A 26825-nucleotide genomic window follows, 5' to 3' on the forward strand; every position below is an offset into this window, starting at 1 on the left:
TTCTCTCGAACAACAGTTTTTCAATGAACTATATTGTCATTTTACAGGGAGGAGCATCCAGGTAAGGCAACATACATATTAACTGGGTGACCGTTACAATCAACGAGTTTCAATGACCCTTTCCTGTTATATAATGAATGTTCTTAACCTTGTTAACTGGATTTATACAATGGATACGTTCTCCTTGTTAGCTGACTTTGCATACTGAATGCTTCCAATATGGTTAACTGGCTCTACATAATGAATGTTTTTCCACATTGTTAACCCATTACCCTTGCCTCCAGCATCCCATTGTTAACTATAAATTCTTATCTGATCTGCGTCATGCTCAGCTGAACCTCTTGTTTCACAAAACTCTGAACTTAACTCTTTCCCTGCCTGCTTATACCCTATACACATTCTCAGTACCTTGTAGAATGCTTTCAGTAAGTCCAATTTCAACACGTTTCCTGGTTCCCTCTCTCCAGTCTGGCTGAGACTTCCTCGAAAAACCTGAATAAAGTTGTCATATGCAACTTCCCTTTCATGACGCCATGCTGACTCTGATTAAATTATGATTTTCTAAATGTTTTATAACTTCTTTAATAATTGATTCTAACACTTTTCCAGCAATAGATGTTAGGCTAATTGGCTGATAGTTACCCACTTTTTGCCTGCCTCCGCTTTCGTGCAGAGGTGTCACATTAGCAGTTTTCCAACCCTCTGGTACTTCTCCAAAATCCAACAAATTTTGGAAAATTACAGCCAATGCATCCACTGCCTCTGTAGCTACCCGTTTTAGGATCCTAGGATGCAGGGCTAGAGGGCATATCTGCCTTTAGCCCCATTAGTTTGTCTAATTCTACTATTATGATGATGGTACTTAATTCTTCCCCTGTGTTCTTTAGCATTGATGGAATGTCTGAAATATCTTCTACTATAAAGACTGATATGCAATATCTGTTTAACTCTGCCGTTTCCTTTCCCCAAAACAGTCTCCCCAGCTTCATTTCCTAAGGGGCTGATCATTTTAACTACTCTCTGTTTTTATGAATTTAAAGAAGCTCTTATTGACAGTTTTTCTATTCCTCATTTATTTTCTGTCTTTATTACCTTTTCAGTCCTGAATTAGATTAGATTTGGTTTCTGAATTTATCCCAGTCTTCAGGACTATCGCTGACTTTGGCCTCCTTGTTTGTTTTTTCTTTCAACATAATACTCTCCTTGACTTCCTTGGTTTACCCCTCTCTTAGAATCTCTCCTCCTTACTGGGATGTATTTTTGCTGAGAGTTATGACTGCCTTCCTTAAACGTCTACCACTGCTTGCTTGCTTTCATTCCTGCTAATCAATCGGCCCAGTTCACCTTAGCTGACTCTGTCCTCATTTCGTTGTCATTCCCTTTATTTAAGTTAAACATATTTGTTTCTGACCCAAATTTCTCACTCTGGAACTGAATATTAAGTACCATCATGTTATGATCATGGCTTCCCAGGGGATCCTTAACTTGGGTAATTTATTAAACCTACCTCCTTACCCAATACCAGAAGTTGCGTCTGCTACTTTATTCAGGTTTTTCGAGGAAGTCTCAGCCAGACTGGAGAGGGGGAACCAGGAAATGTGTTGTAATTGAACTTACTGAAGGCATTCTGCAAGGTACTGAGAATGTGTATACGGTATAAGCAGGCAGGGAAAGAGTTAAGTTCAGAATTTTGTGAAGCAAGAGGTTCAGCTGAGTATGACTCAGATCAGATAAGAATTTACAGTTAACAATGGGATGCTGGAGGCAAGGGTAATGGGTTAACAAGGTGGAAAAGCATTCATTATGTAGAGTCAGTTAACCATATTGGAAGGATTTAGTATGCAAGGTCAGCTAACAAGGAGAAAAGTATTCATTGTATGAGCCCAGTTAACAAGGTTAAGAACATTCATTGTATAACAGGAAAGAGCTTGGGGGTCTCTGCTGTTGATACTCGTTGATTGTAATGGTCACCCAATTAATATGTATGTTGCCTTATCTGGATGCTCCTCCCTGTAAAATGACTATATAATTTATTGAGAAACTGTTCTTCAAGAGAAGACAATGAACTTGTGTCCCAGTGCACATGAGGGACACATGTTCATTTCTTATTAAGTGTTGTCCTGCCACCAGCTCCACTAAGTTCAGGACGCATTGGCTTGCTATTCTGCTGTGAAAGAATCAAACTAAGCATACGGCAGTTCAGCCTGTAATCGCCATCCATATCTGTGCACCGGGTCAGAGCTCAGCAGAAGAGGCTAGCTGATTTCTTTTTTACATCACCTTTCTCTCAAGTGCAACGTACTATGGCACCCATAATTGCTGAAAATTGTGATCCTACTAGGCTGTCTTAGTAACGAACATAATACTTTTGCAGAGGCACGATGACCTGTTTCGAATAATAAACTCATCATCTTTCACACTTTTGCAGTGCTGCACACCTGATATCACATATTCAGCTGCTGTAGTTATTTGATCATACTTGTCTTTACCATCCATTAGCATGGAAAAACTGGCATTAGAAACGACCCAAATGGCTTAGTGAATAAATGCATCATTTGTTGTGCAAACAGCATACAATTTTTGTTTTTTTTTTAAAATCAGGTATCTTAGTTTTGATGTAATTTAATCATTTTGGTGATTGGCCGCACTGAGCACAGGCATGCAAGTGGTGGGGGACTGTAGTTCAGAAGATTGACCACTGCCATGTGCTGAATCAGTTGATTTTAGCTGGGGCAGTAGCTCGGGAGCTATCGGCCCCATTATACTCCTGGGATCATTTCTCAGGTCATGATCCAGTGACTTACTGAAACGCACAGATATGTTAGGATTCAACTTTGTTATACGATCTACTCTCCATGAGCTCAAGTAACCTGCTGACAGTCATTGCCTTGATTCCCACATGAAATACAGCCACTTGAGTGAGGAGGTGGGTGGCTGCCTACAACCTTGAGCTTTTCTCCAGTAGTGGTTGGTCGAGAGTCTTGTTGCTTTTGGGGGCTGGGGCACCTTAGGTTAAGGGGCTGAAGGCATGACTGCCAGTCAATAAGGGAAGGAAGGATGCAGCAGATGGGGAACCAGTTGGAAAGGAAAACGCTTTTATAAACATTAAAAGTCCGTTGAGATTCAAGTCCTTCAATAATGGGGATGATTGTGTGGTCTCATTTTGACCTGATACTTGATCAGTTTTGTGATGAATTTGCGTGGCTTTCTGGGACCACAGCTCGTGTTTCTGTACTTTAGCTTTTGAATGTTTTAAGTGTCTGTTTATGACAGTTCCTTTTACTACAAATGGCTAGTTTATCCTGCCTGTGTAACTAAACTGCCTTCTTTTCAGAGTGTTTGATTTTGGAAAGTAAGTTGCCAGGGTAACAAGTTTATTCTTTCTTTTTGAATAGTGCAAAGAAGAAGAAGATGGCTGATAAAATTCTACCTCAGAGGGTAAAGTGCATCCTTAATTTTTTTTGTAGTTAAAGGTTTTCCTACACCCTGCTTTTTAGCCGAGGCAGGGAATCCAAATATTTTGAACTTTTTTTTTCAGAAAAGTGATTTTATTTTTGTGGGGTGGGATATCATAACTGAAGGCAAGCTAGGTGAACCGTTTGCAAACCTTTGTCTAATTACCATGTATGAAATGACCCCTCAGGCCTAGGGCAACACAACCTTTTGGTTCAGGATTGATGTGCCCAGGCACCTGCACCCACTGGAATCTGGGTTCAAATCCGAATCAGAGCATTCCAGTTCGGCTTGCAACAGATGCTGAGGAGAACGGAATGGAATCGGCCACTCTGGTATAGAGCTTTCCACAGCTGATGAAGGCAACCCTTTGATCAGTCCACCTATTTAACTGGAGGAGATTGTGATTCATGAAAAACTGGATGTTGGGCAAGCAGTTTGTACGCAGAGCAACAATGGGCAGTGGGTGGGTAGAGCTGTGTATCAGCAGGGTCCTTTTCCTCACTGCAGGAGATTCTGTGACTACACCCGAGCAGATAAGAGTGATACTAGGCAAGAGGTGCATGTGGTCGACCATGTCAAAAGCTGCAGGCATGTGAAAGGCATTGTCAACAAGGATGTTTGTGCCTTTAAAAGCAGCAGTTTTGGTGATCATCGTGATGAGTATTGTGGTACGATATGCATTTCGTTATAGATTCGGGAACTTGTGCCAGAGTCTCAAGCCTACATGGATTTGCTGGCGTTTGAGAGGAAGTTGGACCAGACTATAATGAGGAAGCGCCTGGACATCCAGGAAGCACTGAAAAGACCGATAAAGGTAAAACATGTTGGACTACTTCTGTTTTTGTTATCTATCTGTACTTTGCCCCACTAAAACCTGACCTTTCAGAAATCAGGCTAACACCTCCAAACAAATGTCGAGAAGTGCTAAACCGTTTGCGAATGGAATGAGAGATCTTGAAACTCTTCAGAGTGAGGGTGGTAGGGCAGGTCACTAATGTTGTCAAGAAGACATGTCGGATACTGAGGCCAAGAGAATGAGCACGGGGTTATGGTCGATCGCCAGCTGAGAATTATGCACAGACCTGGTTGATGCATTACATGAAGGATGAATCCTCACTAGAGAGGGTACAGAGGAGGTTTAGGAGGATGTTCCCAGAATCTGTGACATTTAGCAATGAGAAAATTTATTTCCTTGAAATAAAGTGAGGCTTTGTGGAAATTTAGCTGAGGGGCCGAAATAGAATGCGCGCCAAGTGTCTTTTTTGCCTTTCGGCGGGGGGGTGGGGGGTGCTGAGCAACATTGTGATATTAGATGGAAGGTAATTTGTATATGCTTTAGAAGGGGGTTGAGTAATATTTTAACCAGAGCTTGATAGAGGTCTTAGACTCATGCTTAAAAGTGTGTGAGAGGCAGAAGCTCCCATCCCGTTAAAACGACACATTTGAAGTGCTAAAGCTTCCACAGCTCCAGGCCAAGCAATGGAAGGTGGAATGAAACATGGATATGCTATCTTTCTATAAAACATAGTGGTGCAGTGGCAATCCCACTGGGCTTGTAACCCAGTGGTCCAGGCCAAAGCCATGGGGAGCTGGGTTCAAATCCCACCATGGTAGCGCGTGAGATTTGCATTAAAGCTTTTAAGATCTGGATTGAAAAGTTTCTGATTTTTGGTGCCCATGGAACTATTGGGAATTTTTGTTTAAAAACAGGCTCTTTGTTAATGTCCTTTAGGAAAGAAAATCTGGCATCTTTGCCTGGTCTAATCTCCATGTGACTCCAGACCCACAGCAACGTGCTTGACTCTTATCTGCCCTCTGAAATTGTTAACCAAACCGCTCAGTCCAAGGGCACTTGGGGATCAGTAGCAAATGCTGACTTTGCCAGCGTCTCTGTCCTTCAAAGGTCCGTTCTGCCACAGTTCCTTGACTTTGTTGCTTGACATTGGGGCAACATTTGCATGCCAGTCACAAATTGATCAAGCTACATTAGCGGACCACTAGATTCATGCCCTAGATGTAAATTCTGCAGTACTTTATCCATCTTCACCAGATAGGACAGCTTGAAGTGGACGATTGATAAATTTCATCTCCTCCTAAAAGTCAAAATAGAAAATTAGATTAGATTAGTTAATGTGGAAACAGGCCCTTCGGCCCAATAAGACCACACTGACCCTTCTAAGAGCAACCCACTCAAATCCATTCCCCTACATTTACCCCTTTACCTAACACTATGGGCAATTTAGCATGGCCAATTCACCCTAACCTGCACATTTTTGGACTGTGGGAGGAAACCGGAGCACCCGGAGGAAACCCACGCAGACACGGGGAGAATGTGCAAACTCCACACAGACAGTTGCCCGAGGCGGGAATTGAACCTGGGTCTCTGGTGCTGTGAGGCAGCAGTGCTAACCACTGTACCACCGTGCCGCCCAAATTAATAGCAGAGGTTTTCACGCTGTGCTCACTGTAGCACTATAAAGGACAAACAGGCAGACAACTAGCAAACCGCATCCATGAACAAACACCACAACCAGCTGTCCCTAGTAGCCATGCACACAGATGACAAGGACCACAAATTCGACACAACGATCGTAGGACAAGCTAAACAGAGGACAGCCAGAGAATTTCCAGAGGCATGGCACTCACCCACGCACAACAAGCACATAGACCTAGACCCAATATACCGGTCACGACAGTGAACAACCGGAAGCAGCAGAAATGGAACCAAATAAACTCCAGAAAAGACAATACAGCAGCACTTCACAGGAGGCTCCAAAGCACTGAAGACTGGGAACAAAATGTCTGCAAGTCAACTTCCCAGTTTGGTGGACATACCCACAACTCTGACATACGTGGAATATTAACTGTTCCTCTGACTTGTGAATGAATGTGTTGGAGAGTCTGATGCTAGATCATTGCAGCCCAACAAGGCTCTAGATCATAAGTGTGGAACATTATGACTGCAAAAAGCTCTTAAGGCTGGCATAACAATTTTTAAAAGCATTCCAAGATTTTTTTTTCAGCAGGGGCCTCGAGGTAGGGACAGAATGGCCTATGTCTATGTTAACTGATCTCCAGAGTTCAAATTGATTTCTGTGCGATTCAAAAGAGGCAAAAAGAAATGAAACGGCTGATATGATGCATGCTGGAATGTTAACTGTGGCGAGGCTTGGGACATTTTGGCAGTTTAGCATGACACCAACACTTGCCACCCAGACTTGCTTCTTGAGAATAAACGCTTGCGTGAGGTGTAGTACAATTGCCGACATCAATGGAATTGTTCCCTCTCAAGGGCAGGAATTCAAAACTTCACCAGACAAAAGAGTAATTCAAATGCACTATGTTTGAAAGCAATGCAGATGCTCCAAGAAGATGCATTCTTCACAAGGCAAAATTAAACTATCTGGTTGGATTCCTCAGTCACCTGATTTAGAGCACCTTCTATACAGTGATATTTCTGTGTAACGGAGGAGAAAAAAAAAACTTGATTCCTGAAACTCCTCTTATTTCTTTCCAGCAAAAGCGAAAGCTTCGTATATTTATTTCCAATACATTCAACCCTGCCAAACCAGATGCAGAAGATGGCGAAGGAACTGTGGCATCCTGGGAGCTTCGGGTGGAAGGCAGGCTTCTCGAGGATGTAAGGTTTTAGATTTACCTTTCGCCCTCTTTTTACCAGAGATGCTTTGATGTTAAGCCTTTCCATAATTTCTCCCTGATATCCTAGCCAAGCTCACTATTGCTTTTACTGCTGTTGCCAAGAGTTTGCTTTGAACTGCTTGAAGTTTTGGGCCCTGGTTCTGTTGAACTTTGATTGCAACTTGACCTGTTGTGCAAAGCCCCTACACAGAATCCGGGCACAGTGGGGGAGTGGGGAGGAGGAAGGTAGAGGGTTAAGTGTCAATTGAATTGCGATTATCTCTCTTTATATGCGACTACAAGGGGCATGTGGCAGACAGTAAGAGAGCTGTTGTGGAGGAGAGATTGAAGGGTTGTGTTCAAAAAATTGCGCAGCTCTGCAAGAGTGTTGATATTTTCAATTTCCCTTAATCATCTGTTCTGTATTGAACTGTTGATGGATTTTTTTTTTGCCTTTGTAGTCAGCTGTATCAAAATATGATGCTACTAAACAGAAGCGGAAGTTTTCCTCATTCTTCAAATCCCTTGTGATTGAACTAGATAAAGATCTCTATGGACCTGACAACCACCTGGTTGAGGTAAGCAGAATGGCGCACCATGCACCCGAACCATTAAATGTAGCTGCATGACATCTTACTTCCTCCTTCATGCTGAAATTTGAAGTGTTTTCTATCTGCAGTAAAATAGCAACTTCCTAGTGGTCACATCAGTTTGAATCTCTTCTTTCCTCATGTGTCCCTATAACATATGTCATGGCAAGGGCTTGTGTGGATCCTGTAACTTGTTCCTTTACATGCGAGAGATGCTGCATAAAGGCCTGTTGGATGCCAGTAAAGGCTTTCTGGTTGGCTGGTGTACCCACAATTGTCTTCCCCTCTGGGTTAGCAGTGGGACTAAATATTGCTCAGGGAGTGAAAGGTCCTTGAGTCATTAGAGGGGGAACTAATTGCACAAACACTGCAAGCAAACTAGTAGTGGAGCATATTCTTAGTTAGACAGGATATTATGTAGCGAGTTTTGAGGTTTGTAGCTCAGGTTAAGGTTTTGGATGTAGATTTGCTCGCTGAGCTGCAAGTTTCATTTCCAGATGTTTTATCACCATACAGGGTAACATCTTCGGTGGGCCTCAGGCGAAGCACTGCTGAATATCCCTGCTTTCTATTTATATGTTTGGGTCTCTTTGGGTTGGTAATGTCATTTCCTGTGGTGAAATCACTTCCTGTTCTTTTTCTCAGGGGGTGGTAGATGGGGTCTAACTCGATGTGTTTGTTGATAGAGTTCCGGTTGGAATGCCATGCTTCTAGGAATTCTCGTGTATGTCTTTGTGTAGGATGTTATGTAGTGACAGTGCCCTGAATAGCAGCATGATGCATGCCTGATAGAGCTCTGAAGAATCCTGTCGATACAGTGGCTGAAGGAATGTGTCTCTCTTAGTTATACAAAGTGGTAACTGTTTTTCATTAACTCCATTCAGTGGCACAGGACGGCCACAACCCAAGAGACTGATGGCTTCCAGGTGAAAAGACCAGGAGATGTGAATGTGCGCTGCACTGTGTTACTGATGCTAGATTACCAGGTAAGCAAATTCATTTTGAGATTGTGATGAATTAAAAAGCATTTATTAGTTCTAGACCGTAATAAATTTACAAGTAATCTATAAAACTTGAAAGGCTTCAGAAAAGATTTACAAGGATGTTGCCAGGGTTGAAGGGTTTGAGTTATAGATAGAGGCTGAACAGGCTGCGACTGTTTTCCCTGGAGCATCAGAGGCTGACGGGTGACCTAAAAGAGGTTTATAAAATCATGAGGGGCATGGATAGGGTAACCAGACAAGGTCTTTGCCCTGGGGTGGGGGAGTCCAGAACTAGAGGGCATAGCTTTAGGGTGGAGAGGGGAAGGATATAAAAGAGACCCAAGGGGCAACTTTTTCACGCAGGATGGTGGTGCATGTATGGAATGAGCTGCCAGAGGAAGTAGTGGAGGCTGATACAATTACAACATTTAAAAGGGTCCTGATGGGTATATGAATAGGAAGGGTTTAGAGGGATATGGGCCAAGTGCTGGGAAATGGGACTTGATTAGGTTAGGATATCTAGTCAGCATGGATGATTTCAACCGAAGGGTCTGTTTCAGTGCTGTACATTCTATAATGGAATTACATAGCTCGAGCTAGTAAAGTGTACAAAATATTTTAACAAAATTATCATTTGAGCTACCCAATGGCTCTGTTGGTTAAAAACATTGAGGAGCTGATGCATGTGGAGTATAAAATATCTTGGTTTGAGCCCTGGTCTGTACTGGGTTTTGTGGATTTTGGCTGAGGTGGCAGGAGGGTTGCCCGTCTCCCATGCAAGAGAAACAGTAGCAATAGCTGCAGCTCTCTGCATGGCTCTTCGGTGACGCTTCCTGAGAATGGTGTAGATATCAGGTGAAAGCAGGATTCTTCCTCTCCCGAATGGAGTTTGCAGTCAAATAATTGTGAACAAATGGCCAATCAGTTTTGGCAAAAACAAGCACCTTCATACAAAAAGGTCCAATTAGTTGATTGTGGTGGGAGTTGTCAGGGAGCAGCAGACTAACATGTAATCTTGCCCCCTTCTAAATGTTCAACCACCCTAAATCCCTGGATACTTTGGGGTGTCTATCATTGGACTGAGTCAAGAGTGGGGTGCTGGAAAAGCACAGCAGGTCAGGCAGCATCCAAGGAGCAGGAGAGTCGACATTTCAGGCAAGAGCGTGATTTCCGATTAAGGGCTCATGCCCGAAACACCACTTCTGCTCCTCAGATGCTGCCTGACCTGCTGCGCTTTTCCAGCACCGCACTCGCAACTCTGATCTCCAGCATCTGCAGTCCTCACTTTCTCCTATCATTGGACTGAGTTGACAATCAACACTTTTTTTTTCAAATGTGCCTCCTTGACATATGGGCACAATTCACAATTCTGTTCTCTTGCTCATTATCACTGCTCCTTTCTCTCAGCCAATCATTTAAAGTTGAGAAAGCTAAATAAAGCTGAAAATGTATTGCTGGAAAAGCGCAGCAGGTCAGGCAGCATCCAAGGAGCAGGAGAATCTGCGTTTTTCCTAAAGCTAAATAAACGACAGGAATCAGTCAAGTGTTATTGCAGAGAGAAGCAAGCAGGTTAATCAGCAAGTGGCACATAAATTCTGCTTGCAGACTTTCTGCATCCTTCCCTTTGCTGAGAGGAGCAGCTTGCAGTAAGCAGTCAAGAGGAATGGAATTAATCCTACATTAATTCCTGCCCCTTGTTTAAGTGAGTGATTGGGCTTAAATTCTGGCATCAAAAACAAAATACTGCAGATGCTGGGTATCTGTTAAAACAAAAACCGCAAATGTTGGATCATAAGACATGGGGGCAGATTTGAGTTGTTCAGCCCAACGGGTCTGCTTCACCATTCAATCATGGCTGATACGTTTCTCAACCCCTTTCTCCTGCCCTCTCCCCATAACCCTCAATCCCCTTAGCAGTCAAGAGCCTATCTATCTCTGTCTTAAATACACTCAATGGCTTGGCCTCCATATCCCACTGTGGCAACACGTTCCACACATTCACTCCTCTGCCTGGAGAAATTCCTCCTCATCCCAGTTCTAAAGGGTCGTCCCTTCACTGTGTGAGGCTGTGCCCTCGGGTCCTAGTCTCTCCTACTCGTGGAAGCATCATCTCCATATCCACTAACCAGACCTCTCTGTATTCTATAAGTTTCTGTGAGATCCCACCCCTCACTCCATTGAGTACCGACCCAGAGTCCTCAACTGCTCCTCATGTGACAAGCTCTTAACCCCCAAGATCATTCTCGTACACCAACCCTGGAGCTCCTCCAAGGCCAGTGCATCCATCCTTACATATAGGGCCCAAAACTGCTCACAGTATTCCAAATGCAGTCTGACTGGAACCTTGTCCTGCCTCAGCAGTACATCTCTGCTCTTGTATTCTAGCCCTCCTGAAATGAATGCTGACATTGCATTTGCCTTCCTAACTGCCAACTGAACCTGCATGCTAACCTTCAGGGAATCCTGAGCTAGGACTCCCGAGTCCTTTTGTGCTTCATGTTTCCAAAGCCTTTCCCCGTGTAAAAAAAATAGTTTATGTCTCTTTCTTTTACTACTAAAGTGCATATTCTCTCACTTTCCCACATTGTATTCCATCTGCTACTTCTCTGCCCATTTGCCTACCATGCCCAAGTCCTTCTGCAACCTACACACTTCCTCCACCTTACCTGTTCCTCAACCTATCTTTGAGTCATCTGCAAACCTAGCAACAATGTCCTGAGTTCTATCGTCCAGGCTGATGTAAAACATGAATAGTTGTACCACCACAGACCCCTGTGGAATTCCGCTAGTCACTGGCTGCCATCTTGAAAAAGGCCCCTATATCCCTACTCTCTGCCAGTCAGCCAATCTTCTGTTCATTCCAGAATCTTTAACACCATGGGTTCTTAGCTTAGTTAGCGGCCTCCTGTGCAGCAGCTTATCAAAAGTCTTCTGGAAATCCAAAAAGATCACATCCACTGGCTCTCCTTGTCCCGCTTCTCAAAGAATTCTAACAGATTTGTCAATTTTACCATGCATTTCCAAGTACTCTGCATCCTTAATAATGGACTCTCAAATCTTGCCAACTCCGGCTAACTGGCCTATAGTTTGAAACTTCTCACTATTTTATGTTAAATACACGTAACAATAAATGATTCAAATTCAAGTTTCCTGTCTTCTGTCTTCTTGTCTTCTTAACCTGGGATGTTATATGAGCCATTTTCCAGACCTCAGGTACTCTTCCTGACTCCAGTGATTCCTGAAGAATCGTCACCAATACCTCTACGATCTCTTTAGCTATCTCCTTCAGAACTCTGGAGTATAGGTGATCTGGTCCTGGTGATTTATCTGCCTTTTGACTTTTCAGCTTCACCTTAGTGATGGCCACTGCACTCACCTTTGCACCTATCTTGAAGTTGTGGTATGTTGCTGATGACTTCCACTGTGAAAACAGATGCAAAGTCCCTATTCAGTTCCTCTGCAGTTTCTTTGTTCCCCATTGCTACTTCTGCACCTCATTTTCCAGCAATGTCCAGTCTTGCATCTCTCTTACATTTTAGATACGTAGAAGAATTCTTGCAATCTTTTATATTACTAGCGAGCTCACTCTTATATTTCATCTTCTGCCCCATTCCCCCCCTTATTGCTGTTCTAGTTATCCTCTGGTTTTTAAATGCTTCTCAATCCTCTGGCTTCTCACTATTCTTCACCACATTGTGTGCTTGTTCTTCTGTTTCTATGCTCTCCCTGATTTCTCTTGTCAGCCATGGTTGCCGCCTCCTCTCCTTAGTATGCTTCTACTTCCTTGGGATCGATTTGTGCTGGGTCTCCCACATTACCCTCAAACTCCTGCCATTTTTGCTCCACCATCCTCCTTGCTAGGCTCTCCTTCCAATCAACTCTGGCCAGCTCCTCCCTCACGTCTTGATAGTTACCTTTACTCAGTTGTGGTACTGTTACGTCCATGTTTGTTTGCTTTTGAATTTTCAACTTGGGCGATGTAAAAACTAGTTCTGCAGAGCTCTGTGCAGCCTCAGGGTGGCGGCAAACATTCTCCTGCACGCAGACACAAACGTTTGCGATTTTTGTGAAGGTTTGTAGTTCAGGTTGTAAGTTTGCTCACTAAGATGGAAGGTTTGTTCACTATGCTAGGTAGCATCGTCAGTGAGCACTGGTGTTCTGTCCCACTTTCTATTGGAGTGTCTTGGCCTGTTGTGGTGGGTAATATCACTTGCGGTTCATTTTTCTGAGGGGTTGGTAAATGGGGTCCAAATCGATGTGATGTTTGATGGAGTTCCAGTTTGATTGCTATCAACGAGCACATCAATTTGGACCCCATTTACCAACTGCTCAGAAAACGAACCAGAAGTGATATTACCCACCACAACAGGCCAAGACACTCCAATAGAAAGTGGGACAGAACACCAGTGCTTCAACGGAGGCTCAGTGATGATGTTACCTAGCATGGTGTTGAAACATCTGAGAGCAAACCTTCCAGCTCAGCGAGCAAACTTAACAGCCTGAGACACAAAAGTGCCATCGGCTAGATCAAGTACCTGGTGAATGTTTAGTTGGTGGCCTTGCTGGGTCCGTGTACCAATACGTTTGTATTTTCCTTGCAGCCACCCCAGTTTAAATTGGATCCGCGACTGGCACGTCTGCTGGGCATCCACACTCAGACCCGGCCTGTCATCATCCAGGCTCTCTGGCAGTACATTAAAACACACAAGCTGCAGGACTCCCATGAGCGGGAGTTCATCAACTGTGACAAATACCTCCAGCAGGTAAATATCATTGTGCTTTGTATCTATACGTTCATGCAATTGAAAAACCAGGTTGGATGTGTGCTTTTTAACCCACACAATCTCCACTTTAGCTTTATTTGCTAATGCAGACATGTCTAGAGTTTTTGTCTCTTTGTGGGCTACTTGGTGTGTGCTATTATCATAGAATCCCTACAGTATGGAAACAGGCCCAACAAGTCCACACCGACCCTCCGAAGAGTAAACCACCCAGACCCATTCCCCTATCCTATTATCCTATATTTACCCCTGACTAATGAACCTAACCCACACTTCCCTGAACACTATGGGGCAATTTAGCATGGCCAGTCGACTCTCACCTGCACATCTTTGGATTGTGGGAAGAAACCCACGCAGACACTGGGAGAATGTTCAACTTCCACACAGACAATCACCCAAGGCCGGAATCAAACCTGGGTCCCTCATGCTGTGAGGCAGCAATGCTAACTGTTGAGCCCACTGTGCTGCCCCTGTATATTCCTATGTATCTTCGTACTCTGAGCAGTAGGCGTTGGGTTCATCCCCCAATAGTGCAAAGCTCCAGTTTCACAAGTATGAAGCAAGATAAACTAGCAAATCTAAAATATAGACACAAATGAAGCTATACTGTAGGCTTTTTGCAGGTTGGATTGTTCAACGTTGGGGGTTCTCTTAATCCACTGGCTACAACTTGGACATGCCTGCAGTTATGCATTGTCTTTTGAAAAAAAAATGGAGTAAAAATATAACTTTGTTAGTTATCCCATTGCAAAGGCCAAATGTAACTCTGTTTAACTCCCATGTCTTGCGCGACTTTACATTGATCAAAATTGAGTTTTATCTCCATGCTCAGGTTCGTGCAGGCATCAAACTTAAGGTGGGAAGGAAGTGGGTCATTTAAAAGTGGTTTGTTTTCACCAACTGGATTTGAATTATTTCCTTTAGAATTGCTGTTGAGCATTCATTGAGATGTAAGATTCTATTCTTCTCGTGCACAACTGTACTGGAATTCAGGTGATGTTTGAAGGAGAAGATGCAGAGATTGGATGTTATAGTAGATTAACACACTATGCTTCAACCAGGTTATCTGCTGAATGAAATGCTGCCATGTAAAATTGATTTTAATACAGGCTTTTCTACACTGCAACATCAGGACGATTGTAACCTCTAATCATTACAGCTTGTGGATATTTATCTCTGCCACTTGAAAGTGGATGGGGTAATATTTTTGCCCTTGTTTGCTACTCTGTTATCTTTAAACAATGTACCTCAAAAGCTAATGATTGACTTTTTAATGAAACACGGTCCACAGGTAAAGATTGGCCCAAACAATTAGTTTTTGGCAAGGATCCTGGGATTTGTTTTTTAAGAACGTATCCGTTAAAGTTAGGAGATGGGGCAAATTGGCATTTTTTTAAGAATGAAGTGAGTAATTTGATTTGGAATATGAGAATTTCTTTTGAGTGTTATGGATTGTAACAGTTGCTGTGGTGAAATTTTTTCACATCTGTCAAAGTGTGGATCTGGGTTTTCAGAGCAGCTTGTTGCATGTGCATTGTCCTACAGCCACCTCTTCAGTGGTTTATTTACTGAAGTTGTCTAGATCTAAAATGGCGACAGTTTAAATACCTATAATGCTACTTTAAGGAAGAGATCTATTCTCCGATGAGTATACCACTCTCTCATTGTAATGTGAGGCTGAGCCTCTTCAAATCAATGCACAAATCCCCTTGAAGGTACTCAACCACAGGTAGTTCCAAATATGACCATTACTTTTAGATGTATCGAGAGAAGTTGCTCATTTGGAATAAAATACCTGGGCACTCCAGTTTATAAACCACCCTGAAGTATTTTCTTGCTTATATAACTGATGTGTATATTTGTTATTTGTTTGCATTAATATCAGAAAACCACAAGAATCAATGTGCAGAATAACCAGGGTCGGTGATAATGGCAGCAGTTTGAATTTCCGCAGCGTCTTACCTGAGTGAAACCTTCCTCGGTGCTTCACGGCAATGTTGTAGAGCAAAAATTGACGTTCAGACTGATGACCAAAAGCTTGATGGCTTTCAAAGGCCTCTTAAAAAAGGAAACTGAGCTGGCAAAGTTTAGATGTGAGTTCTGAAGCTCCGGGCCGAAACAGCTGAAGGCACCGCCACAAATCGTGGAGCATTTAAAATGGGAGAAGCTCCTGAGGCTGAAATGAGAGGAGCTTGGATATTTTAGATGAATGTAGGGCTGCAGATTAGAAGTTGCATTCTCATTTGGAGAGCTGGTGTGTGCACAAATGAGCTCTACTGTCCTGTAGCAATTCTGAGATTCCACAATGCCTATATTACATTCTGACATATGAACTGAAAAACAAAATCCAAAGATTTTTCAAAAACCTGGACTATTCTATTTCAAGTGGTTCTGTATTTTAATACGGTACTTTCTAAGGTCTTTCCATGTTGAACATACCAGTGCCCAAATCAGTTGAAGACACATCCATTAGGTTGACTGTGTAGCCATGTTGTCACTAGTACTTTAGTGACGTGTCATAATGGCGATAGACGTTGAGACTATGTCCACCTAGATTTTGTAAAGGGCTAAGTGGCTGAATTACTATTTTTTGAGATTCGACCAGCGCAAGATTTTTGTTGGTGGAACAGTGGGACCAACAGGAATCATGAATTAAGAATCTGTCAAAACATTGTTGCATATAGTTGAAACATTTTCCCCTCATGTCTTAGTATGAATATGGGAAAACAATCAGGCAGTAATACTTAATTCTAAAGGCAAGCAACTTTGTGTGCTCTCGACACCTAAACTATGGCTAAGATAGTAATCTACCTAGATTATAAGCACCAAGTTTCCGCCAATGTGCCCACATATCACTCCAATCAGTCTGCTGGGAGGATGGCCAGTCCTTCCAGCAATGATGCCAGGTGCGAAATTTCCATGGCCATGATGTTTGCAATGCCCAGGTGTTAGGTTCTTTTTCCTGAGGTTTCACGCACAAGATGCAATTCACACACCCCTTCTGCAAACAGGTAAAGTTTATTAAAGCCTGTACAAGCTAGGTGACCCCCTTTGACCCTCTTCGCAGGCATGCAAAGTCGAGTCAAAGAGGCCCCCGAACAAAGGAAACCCATCCCCTTTATACAGGGCAGTTGGTAATGCTTACAGGTACTCTGACCACTCCCCACTTCTTAGCAGAAGCAGTTATGCAGAGGATGCATCGAACAGCCCTTCCCACGCTTTGGGTCCGCTATATGGATGACACCTTTGTCATCACGAAACGCAACAAATTAGAAGAAACTCATAAACACATAAACAACATTCTTCACCAAAGAGGAAGAGAACAACAACAGACTCCCCTTCCGAGATACCATAGTAGAATGAAAAGCCAACAGAGCGCTGCAGACGCACATCTACAAGAAAGTGACACACACTGACCAGATACTCAACTACAGGAGCAATCATTCCAACACCCAGAAACTGAGCTGCATCAGGACATTATTTAAATGAGCCACAACACACTGCAGCACCCAGGAGCTATGAAATGCCAAAGAAAAACCCCTCTGCAACTTATTCAAGAACAACGAGTACCCGATAAGCGCAGTCCACTGATTCTTACATAACAAACCTAAACAAGACGACACAACGCGCCCAGAGACTCTAGCCACCCTGCCATACGTTAAAGACATGTCAGAGATGGTGACCGAACTACTCCAGCCCCTAGGCATCATGGTAGCCCACACACCGAAACAGCTCCAGAGGAATCTAAAGGACCCTGTACTAACCAACAGCAGAATGAATGTCATGTACAAAATACCCTGCAAGGACTGCAACAAACATTACATCGGACAGAGTCTGGCAGGAAACTAGCCACCAGGATACATGACCACAAACTAGCCACCAAAAGATATGACCCACTATCACTAGTATCCCTACATACAGGCAAAGAGGGGACACCAGTTCGACTGGGATAATACCTCCCACTCTGGACAGTCTAAACAAAGACATGCACGGGAATTCCTAAAGGCCTGGCACTCAAAATGGAACTCCATCAATAAATACATCAATTTGGACTCCATTTACCAACCTCTCAGAAAAAAGAACTGGAAGTGATATCACCCACCACAACAGACCAAGACACACAAATAGAAAGCAGGACAGAACACCAGTGCTTCACGGAGGCTCACTGATGTTACCTAGCATGGTGACGCAACGTAATAAAGACTAGATAATCATCTTGTAGATTTAGGAACGAATATTGGCTAGGACGCTGGGGGTAATTCTCCTCTTCTTTGAAATAGTTCCGCAGGATCTTCTAGCAGACAAAGGACTGCCTCAGTTTGACATGCCTGAAAGATGACACTTCGGACCGTGCAGCATCCCCTCAGAATTGCACTGGAGTGCCAGCCTTGCTTTTTGTTTTATGCTTAAGCCCTGAAGTGGAGCTTAAACTTGGAACCTTGTGATTCAGAGATGAATGCGTTACCAACTGAGCCTGCCAGCCGATGGTATATGTGGGTCTTATTTTTAAATGACAGCTGGACCCTGATTTTATTGAATATGCTTTCTCTCTTTTTGTAGATCTTTGAATGCCAGCGAATGAAGTTCTCAGAAATCCCTCAGAGACTACATGCTCTGTTGATGCCACCTGAGCCCATCATCATCAACCATATTATCAGGTACAGCATTTGAACTTGGTCCATTTGTTACAAAGCTTCTGAATAATAAGTTCTGACAATTCTTGACACATTTCTCAAAGCGCACACTATGCTGAATAAATATGAGGTGATGCACTTGGGCAGGATAAATAAGGTACGGGAATAGATGATGAACAGTCAGACCCGAAGAAGCACTGAGGATCAGGGGGACCTTGGTGTGCATCTATACCGGTTCCTTAAAGTATTAGGACAGGTGGATAAAATGGTTAAGAAGGCTAATGGTATACTTGCCTTTATTAGTCAAAGTATAGAGTTTAAGAGCAGGGAGGCTATGCTGGAACTGTATAAAACATTGGTTAGGCCACGGCTAAGTTCTGAAGTGTGCAGTTCTGGAATCCACATTATAGGAGGGATGTGATGGTGTTGGAGAGGGTGCAGATGAGATTTATCAGGATGTTGCCTAGGCTGGAGCATTTCAGTTATGAAGAGAGTTTGGGCAGACTGGGGTTGTTTTCCTGAAAGCAGTGGAGGTTGAGAGGACACAGATTGAGATGTATAAAATGATGAGGGGCATAGATAGGGTAGACAAGAAAAAACGGTTTCCCGTAATGGAGGAATCAATGACCGGGGGCTTTGATTTAAGGCAACAGGCGAAAGGGTAGAGGGAGATTTGAGGAAAAACCTTTTTATCCAGAGGGTGATGGGAATGTGGAACTCACTGCCTTTAAGGGTTGTAGAGGCAGAACCCCTCACAGCATTTAAGTATTTACAGATACACTTGCAATGCCAAGGCATACAAGACTATGGACCAAGTGCTGGCAAATATGATTAGAATTATTAGGTGGTTGCTTTGGCCTGGCATGGGCACAATGGGCCAAAAGGCCTTTTTCTATACTGTAGATCTCTATGACTCTACTAATTTATTTGAGTGTTATTCCTTTGGGTTTTCATTTCACTGAACAGGTTGACTTGCAGTGTATTTTAACTGGTTCGAGGCTTTACAAGGTGTTAACCTTGGACTGTTTTAGCTTTCTCTGATGCAGTCTGACAGTGAGATATTGACATTGTCGGAAGCACAAGTTCAAAAGCAGGAACCTTTTTGCAGATATGTAGTCTATAACTGCATAACACATTGTCAACATTGTGACCTGCTTGTATTTAGCAAATATCTGTATTCGAGCCAAACGAATGCATCGGCGAACTAATATCACTGCAGCTTTAATGCATGCCATTGTATTCTACAATATCATACCAATTCCTGTTAATGTTTCAGTGTGGACCCAAATGATCAGAAGAAGACTGCATGTTATGACATTGATGTTGAAGTGGACGACACGCTAAAGACTCAGATGAATTCATTTCTCCTTTCTACTGCTAGCCAGCAGGAAATTGCTGCTCTCGATAATAAGGTTAGCTTGGAACATTCTAACTTCTGTAGTTCCGGTCTTTGACTTCACACTGGGTATTGATGCCTGACCGAAACCAAGAGTGAAGACTCTTTACTGCGTCTCCCTCTGGTCAGATAACCTTTTATTGCAGTCTTAAATGATGAAAGGACCAGAGATTGTAACTAGTTAGACAACGCAAAGCTAGTGATTCAAAGGAATTTTTATTCTCAGGTTGGTGTGCACAATAGATTTTACTGTCAATGCACTAAGCTTTTTTAAAAAGCCGTTCAGTGATTTTTTTTTTCTCTCAGGTTTAGGGCGCCTTAGTCCATTGCTCAAATAGTTGACAAATTTAGCAGCATTATAAAGTCAGTGGGAATTGGGGGCAAACTTTCCCCTGATTGGAGTCATTCCCAGCACAGAGGAAGATGGTTGTGATTGTCAGAGGCCAATCATCGTGGGCAGCACGGTGGCTCAGCGGCTAGTACTGCTGCCTCTCAGCGCCAGAGACCCGGGTTCAATTCCCACCTCGGCCAACTGTCTGTGTGGAATTTGCACATTCTCCCCGTGTCTGCATGGGTTTCCTCCGGTTTCCTCCCACAGTCCAAAGATGTGCAGGTTAGGTGAGTTGGTCATGCTAAATTGCCCGTAGTGTTAGGTGCAGAGGTAAATGTAGGGGAATGGGTCTGGGTGGGCTGCTGTTCGGAGGTCGGTGTGGACTTGTTGGCCAAAGGGCTTGTTTCCACACTGTAGGTAATCTAATCTAATCTAATCTCAGCCCCAGGACTTTGCTGCAGCACTTCCTTCAGGTAGATATTTTCTCATCAGTCTGTTCAGCAATGTGAATATGTGCCTCTGGAGCAGGTGAGACTTGAACCTGAGGCTCCTTGCTCAAGCATGAGGAGAATCTCTTCAGGTAATGGCCTAGACACTCCTCTTCAACTGCTTCATCAATGGCTTTGCCTCCATCGTAAGGTCAGAAGCAAGGACGTCTGCTGGTGGTAGTATGATCAGACAAAGTCGACATGGTTTTATGGAAGCAAGAATATGTTTACAAATGTCAGTTTTTTTTGAGAATGAAACTAGTAGGGTAGACACAGGGAAACCAACAAATGTAGTTTACTTGTATTCGCAAAAGGCATTCAACAAGGTGCGGCACAAAAGGTAGGGCATGAACTCATGGAGTTGGGTTGTAAGGATTGGTTAGCAGGCTGAAAGCAATGAGTAGGGATAAATAGGTCACTTTCATGTTGGCAGACTGTGAATTGTCGAGTGCTGCAAGGATTGGTGCTGGGACCTGTGTTAATAGCTTAGAAACATTTACTGTGTTTTCATGGAAGTTTGCTGGCAATGTCAGCTGTGAGGAAAATGTAGTCTGCAAAGAGCTAGACAGGTCACGCGAATGAGCAGGATGATGACAGATGGAGTATAATGTAGGAAAGTGAGAGTTTACTCGCTTTGGTTGTGAGAGTAATGAGTTATTATTTTCTAAAAGGCGTGAAGCTCATAAATCTTGATGTTCAGAGGGACTAAGGTGTAAGAAATGCACAAAGTTAGCATTCAGGAAAAGCAAGCAATGAGGAAGATAAATGGCAAAGGGGCTGTAGTGTAAGGGGACTGTAGTACAAGAATAAGGAAGTCTTGCTAAAAGTTTACATGGCTTTGGTGAGACATAATTCGGTTATATGCACAGTTTTGGTCTCAATTATTAATGTTTCAACTGAGGTGCAATAGAGATGGAGGTCATTGGATGGTTATTTGAGTGCATGTAAAGTCTCAAACAGATTTTTAGAGGGTTGTGGATATTTTCATTGTTGAAAATATTCAAGGCCATGATCAGATTTTTGGTATCCGAATTGAGGGGTATGGGATAGAACATAGAACATTGCAGCACAGTACAGGCCCTTTGGCCCTCGATGTTGCGCCGACCTGTGAAATTAATTTGAAGCCCATCTATTCTACACTAATCTGTTATCATCCAGGGCAGGAAAGTGGAAATGTTTGCATTGAATACTGAGGCAACCACAAGGACCATCTTGTCTCTTCCTCTTTCTTTACACTCTTTTATGCTTGAACAGCATTCAGTACTGTTTACTACAGCTCCGTTCCTGAAATGGTGTATGTCTGTATGCAGCACGATATGGACAGAATTCAGGCTGATAAATGGCGAGTCACCTTCATGTCACACAAGCGCTAGACAATAACCATCACCAACAAAAGAGAATCTAGCTATCTCCTTTTGACGTTCATTGGCATTACTTTTACTGAATCCACTGCCATCAATAACTTGGTGTTTGCTAGTGACCAGAAGCTAAACTGGATTGGCCATATAAATGGCTCGAAGAGCATGTCAGAGGTTGAGAATTCTGCAGTGAGTAACTCACCACCTGACTCCCCAAAGCCTGTCTACCACCTACAAGTCAGGACTGTGATGGAATACTCCCCACTTGCCTGGTGGTGCAGCTCCAACAACACTTGAGAAGCTTGACACCATTCAAGACAAAGCAGCCCCCGCTTGATTGGCACCACATCCACCACTTTCAACATTCACTCTCTTCATCGTTGGTGTACAGTAGCAGCAGTGTCCCACTGACCCTGCAGCAGCTTGCCAAAGCTCCTGTGACATCATCTTCCTGCAGCCTCTACCACCAAGAATGACCATTAGCCAGTTGCAATCTCCTTTCTGAGTTTGAGGTGTGTAACCCCGCTGCTTTACTTTCACAGATCCATGAAACAATAGAGACCATTAACCAGCTCAAGACACAGAGGGAGTTCATGTTGAGTTTTGCCAGAGATCCACAGGGCTTCATCAATGACTGGTTGCAGTCCCAGTGCCGTGACCTGAAGGTATGTATTTCACCATCTGAAATCATGTATAGCTTCTCTTTGATAATACGTTCTTTTGACAATGCAACACTATGCACTGTACTTGTGAGCAAAACTAGTTAGTGAAACTGTTACGTCAAACATGGGCATTTATTGGAATAATGTGTATTTCACAAGTCTCTCACTTCCGAGTTATAAGAAACATTATTCAAAAGTCCTTAATTTGTTATCACAGGAATGTATTGAGGAGAAGGGAATTTTATATCTGATTATTTAACCAAAATACTGTACTTCCAATCTGAACTGCCTGTGGTGAATTGTTGAATAACAGGCTTGAGGTTTTTATTTTCCATTATTATAAACAGACATTGTTGTTTATTGACAAAGTATGCAGGAAACATAGATTAGTGTGCACAGTATTGAAGTGCAGCGAGAGAGAGAGAGTAAGCCTAATGTAGAACCACTTCCATAGCCGCATGTGAGGTATTGATGATTAAGTTTGCTCCTGTGACAGTCATACTGGTTACTTTTTTCTCTTTGGCGTGTCACTTTATCTTTATAAATCACCATAATAGCTGGGTTAGTGTGTATTCCTTTTTTGCATAATGCCTGGGGTGAATTATATTTCATTGAAGAATCTGGTGTTCGAGTGCCTTTCTGGATAAAAGGACCGAGATTGCTGTTTGTAGGTTCAACCCAGTATGAGTTTCTGATCTCCCTGTCCAGTCGGCCATCATAAACTGGTTTATGCAAACAACCTGCCTTTCTGCTGAGTCATGCTGGTATTATCTGCATTGTTGTATTTGGGGCTGAGTAATCTTTCAGGAAACAAGACTTCAACCACATTGTTGAGCAGCTCACAAGCTGAATTGATAATTGACCTACCAGAATGACATTGCTGTCTTATTTTGAATTGCTGTACTTTGCATTAATTCTCCTGATTGAGCTATTAAAATAAACACTGGCTTTATTTTAAACCCAAAAAGCCACGTTCTTGCTAAATGTTGAATCTCGTTTTTATTACTGCCAAAATAAGAGCCTAGGACAGAAAAATGTCATTCAGTCTGCCAAGCCTCTCCTTTCTCTGAGCCATTCCCAAACTACGCTGTCTTGGACTCTGTTCCATTTTACCATAGTGAGCTTAACAATCGTCAATATCAGCAGGCAGCAGTTAGTGCATTCAAAGTACATTCTTGGTGCTGGTAGTTAAACAGAAATGTTAGTCTGACCTGCGTCTGTAAGCACTTCCTGTAAAACTTGCCATTTTAAATCTTATGTCCACATTTGTGCTAGAGACCCCCAAATGGACATATTTTGTTCTCATTTCACCTCTTTATTCCAAGACCTGGAATGCTCCCACTGGCAAGTGGATGTAATTATACTGCAGTATGTTTATGTGGGTGATTTCCATTACAGATGTGAATGTAGGAGACTCACAGTTCAGAAAAGTTGTATGATTTGAAAGTAGGCATGCAATTCCAGCTGCACAGATCCTGTAGACAAGAAAGGCTTTGTGAATAGATTGTTTGTCCATCAATAGCGCTGGGAAGATGAGCAGTAGCATTCTTGTGTTCTAGCTGATATTAATCCCTCAGCCAACAGGGCTTTAAGAAAAATCATTTGGTCATTATCTCGTGGCTGTTTTTGCTTCTTGCAATGCGCAAATTGGCTGCTGCATTTGGCTTCTCATTGTAACCAGGACTGCACCTCAAAAGTAGTTAATTGGGCTGCAAGCACTTGGGGACATGGTGAGGTCAGGAAAGGCGCTAAATAATGCACACTTTCATTTATTTTTTACAGCGAGTTTGACAGCTAATAAATACGAAAGCACGGATTTTCATAGATATCGCAGCAAGATGTTTGACTGTAAATTTGGTGAATGTGATGTATAGTAAGGGTACGCAAATGACAGCCCTAGATCCAAATCCAGTCATTGCCTGCAGAATGTTTGTACCTTTTGCGGGTTCCAGCAGACCGTGAGCAGCAAGGTTAGCTTTTCTGTCATTGTCTACATAAGAGTGCCTCGGATGGCAACAACCACTTGTTTCAATGGTTCCGAGTTTTGCATTAGGTTTATGACCGTGAGATGATCAAAAGTCTAAAAAGGCTTAATTGTATAGAAATTTCACCTCATGAGGAGATCATTTTATTCCACTGTCTGCACAAGCTCTGTATTGGAACTATTCAGTGTCATTGCCCTGCTCTGCCTGCAGCATTTACTACTATTCCTCTGACTATATCCCATTTTCAGTAATGTGATCAACATGGCTTTAACAGCTCCCAGTTGTAATAGCATATTCCACATTCTGATATTCCTGCACGTGAAAAGGGATCATTTTAACCCTCTTTATACCTGTACTTGTTCTGAACTTATGCCATAATTTAATCAGTGGATACCTCTTCAAATATTTCTAACATTTTGAGCACATCTATTTGCTCCTCCCATGGCTGCCTCTTTTCAGTGAACATGTGGAGCTTTTCAAGTCTCTCAATAATTATTTCTGTGCATCCTCATAAATCTGAGTTGCACCATTTGCAAGGTTCTCACGTCCTTTCCATGAATTTGCCCACAGAACTCTAACTTTAGCCTAAGCAGCAGATTCATTACCACCTTGCCTTTAAGTTGCCATGTAAATGAACTCTAAGATTCCATTAGTGCTTTTGATTTTAAACTTGAATCAATCCGCACCCATAGCCAAATTCCATTGAACGAGTTAGGGTGTTTTTCCATTCTCTCTCCCCTCTTCCACACACAGCCCTGCCACCATTGTCTTTGACTCCCCACGCCCCACCACCACACTTTTTTAAAAAAGTTTTCATTACTATATTAACCTACATTTTCTACACAACGACCCTGTTCCCTGTGCCTTTTTTACATCCTTTCCACTAATTATCAAATCCTGTTCTGTTTACTCTGCCCGTGCCCAAATGTTTCGTTCTTGTCTGAAGAGAAGTCCTAACATGAATCCCTACTGTTAATACAAGTTTTTCTTTTGGGGTTTAAAAATTTACAAATGGATTCTGCTCTGATAGAAATGGAAACTTTTCCCTCTGTTTGAACTCAACTGCGCAAAGCAAAAATAAAACCTGGCACCTTGGCCCAGTTGTCGTGGCCAGGATTGGTCTTGTTTTGTTGGGTATGAGAGGTGCACGTGATTCATTAGCTTCTGTTGCCTATTATCAAACTGGGGCATTTTGAATACTAGTTGGGTATCAGTCAGCCAGTTGACTTTCTGTTTCAGACCATGAAGAGTTGCTCCTGATTGCCCACATTCATGGAGGTCTTCTTTCTTTATCTTTTCTCTTGCTCTTTCTCTTTTTTTCCCCCCTCTCATGGTAGAACAATGCCTTGGATGCTCCAAACTTTATGCTTCAAGCCACATTCATGGCAGGAACAGCAACTGAGTGATAATGTTTTCCAATTCTGCCGGACCAGAAGGTCCATACAGGCCAGCGACATCAGAAGTGTGTTCATGACCTGTGTGAAAGACTGAGGTCCCAGCCTCCCTGTAACTGAAATGCAGTGACATGGGGCATTTTGTAATGCTCAAGGGGCGGTTGTGACCTCCAGAGGTCTGTTCATATTTGCTGCTGCCAGTTTCACCCAGGATGAAACCACTTCTTTAGGCATTATGTTACAGAACGTCAGGAGATCCTTCCTAATAGTACAAAGTAATTGCGACAGTAGTTTGCACTGCCAGTGTATGACCAGCAGTAAAACGGGCGCTGGCAATTGCCAAGCTGTGAGCAGGCTGAGGGTCTTGAATTCTGGAAGCTGTGAAATTTAAATGACAATCTAGACATTTATAGGCTGATACATGGAAGCAAACTGCTGTATTGTTTTAGTCTGCCATGATTTGGTCTCCCCCCTACATTCGTAATGATTTCGTAAGTCACTCTGATTAAAAAAAACACTTACCATTAATAGGCTAAGCTCCCGTCCATGAATACGTTTATTTTGAAGAGCATTGATCTAATTGAATATCTATACGCCAGTACAGCATTCAGGAAAAGAACAGCAAAAGCAAGCACTTTGCTTTTATGGATTTTTATAAATAAATAAAACTTGTGGAATATGAAGTCTCAAATCTTCCAATGTTGCAATAATGATCTACCTTTATGGCACAAAACTATTGTGATCAAATTGAATATTGCGGCAAGCTGGAAAGACTGATTGGCTGCTCCTGTTTCTTTGTTCCTCTGTTCGCAGATATAAGACACTTAATCATTACCTTAGAAAAAAACTCACTTGTATTTATCCTCGCAATGCCCCAATGCTTTCTGCATTACTGCCCAAAACAAATTTGAGCACTTCTTACAGCCACTTTACATTGCAATATTTGCACTTTGTCCGACAGCATGAAGTGGCAGAAAGGTGGTGTTCAGCTGCATTGCTGATCCTGTGTTTCTGTGGTGCGCTAATGAAATGCAAAGTGCAATTGCCAAAAGCCCATCTGTCCCCTGATGTTTCAATAGCGAGTGAACTTGGCCTACCTCTGGTAACTTGCATAGAATCTTGGGAACC

The 26825-nt window shown here is 42.8% G+C and overlaps 2 protein-coding genes across 3 annotated transcripts in view; both read left to right on the top strand.

The window, feature by feature from the left end:
* The window catches only part of smarcd1 (SWI/SNF related BAF chromatin remodeling complex subunit D1), a 48239-nt gene that overhangs the window by 16945 nt on the left and 4469 nt on the right, over nt 1-26825 (top strand). For both annotated transcript variants that reach the window (XM_072567205.1, XM_072567206.1), the window contains exons 3-11: nt 3396-3438; nt 4148-4270; nt 6974-7096; nt 7557-7673; nt 8570-8671; nt 13270-13431; nt 18010-18107; nt 19360-19495; nt 22199-22321. In XM_072567205.1, coding sequence (XP_072423306.1) covers nt 3396-3438; nt 4148-4270; nt 6974-7096; nt 7557-7673; nt 8570-8671; nt 13270-13431; nt 18010-18107; nt 19360-19495; nt 22199-22321 — 1027 coding nt within the window. The remainder of the gene's footprint in view (nt 1-3395; nt 3439-4147; nt 4271-6973; nt 7097-7556; nt 7674-8569; nt 8672-13269; nt 13432-18009; nt 18108-19359; nt 19496-22198; nt 22322-26825) is intronic.
* Nucleotides 22201-26825, top strand: part of LOC140471250 (glycerol-3-phosphate dehydrogenase [NAD(+)], cytoplasmic-like) — a 44116-nt gene continuing 39491 nt past the window's right edge. Inside the window, exon 1 of the mRNA XM_072567209.1 lies at nt 22201-22321. The gene's annotated coding sequence lies outside the window, so the exon portion shown is untranslated. The remainder of the gene's footprint in view (nt 22322-26825) is intronic.

The sequence above is a fragment of the Chiloscyllium punctatum genome, chromosome X (assembly GCF_047496795.1).
Source record: "Chiloscyllium punctatum isolate Juve2018m chromosome X, sChiPun1.3, whole genome shotgun sequence".
Taxonomy (NCBI): domain Eukaryota; kingdom Metazoa; phylum Chordata; class Chondrichthyes; order Orectolobiformes; family Hemiscylliidae; genus Chiloscyllium; species Chiloscyllium punctatum.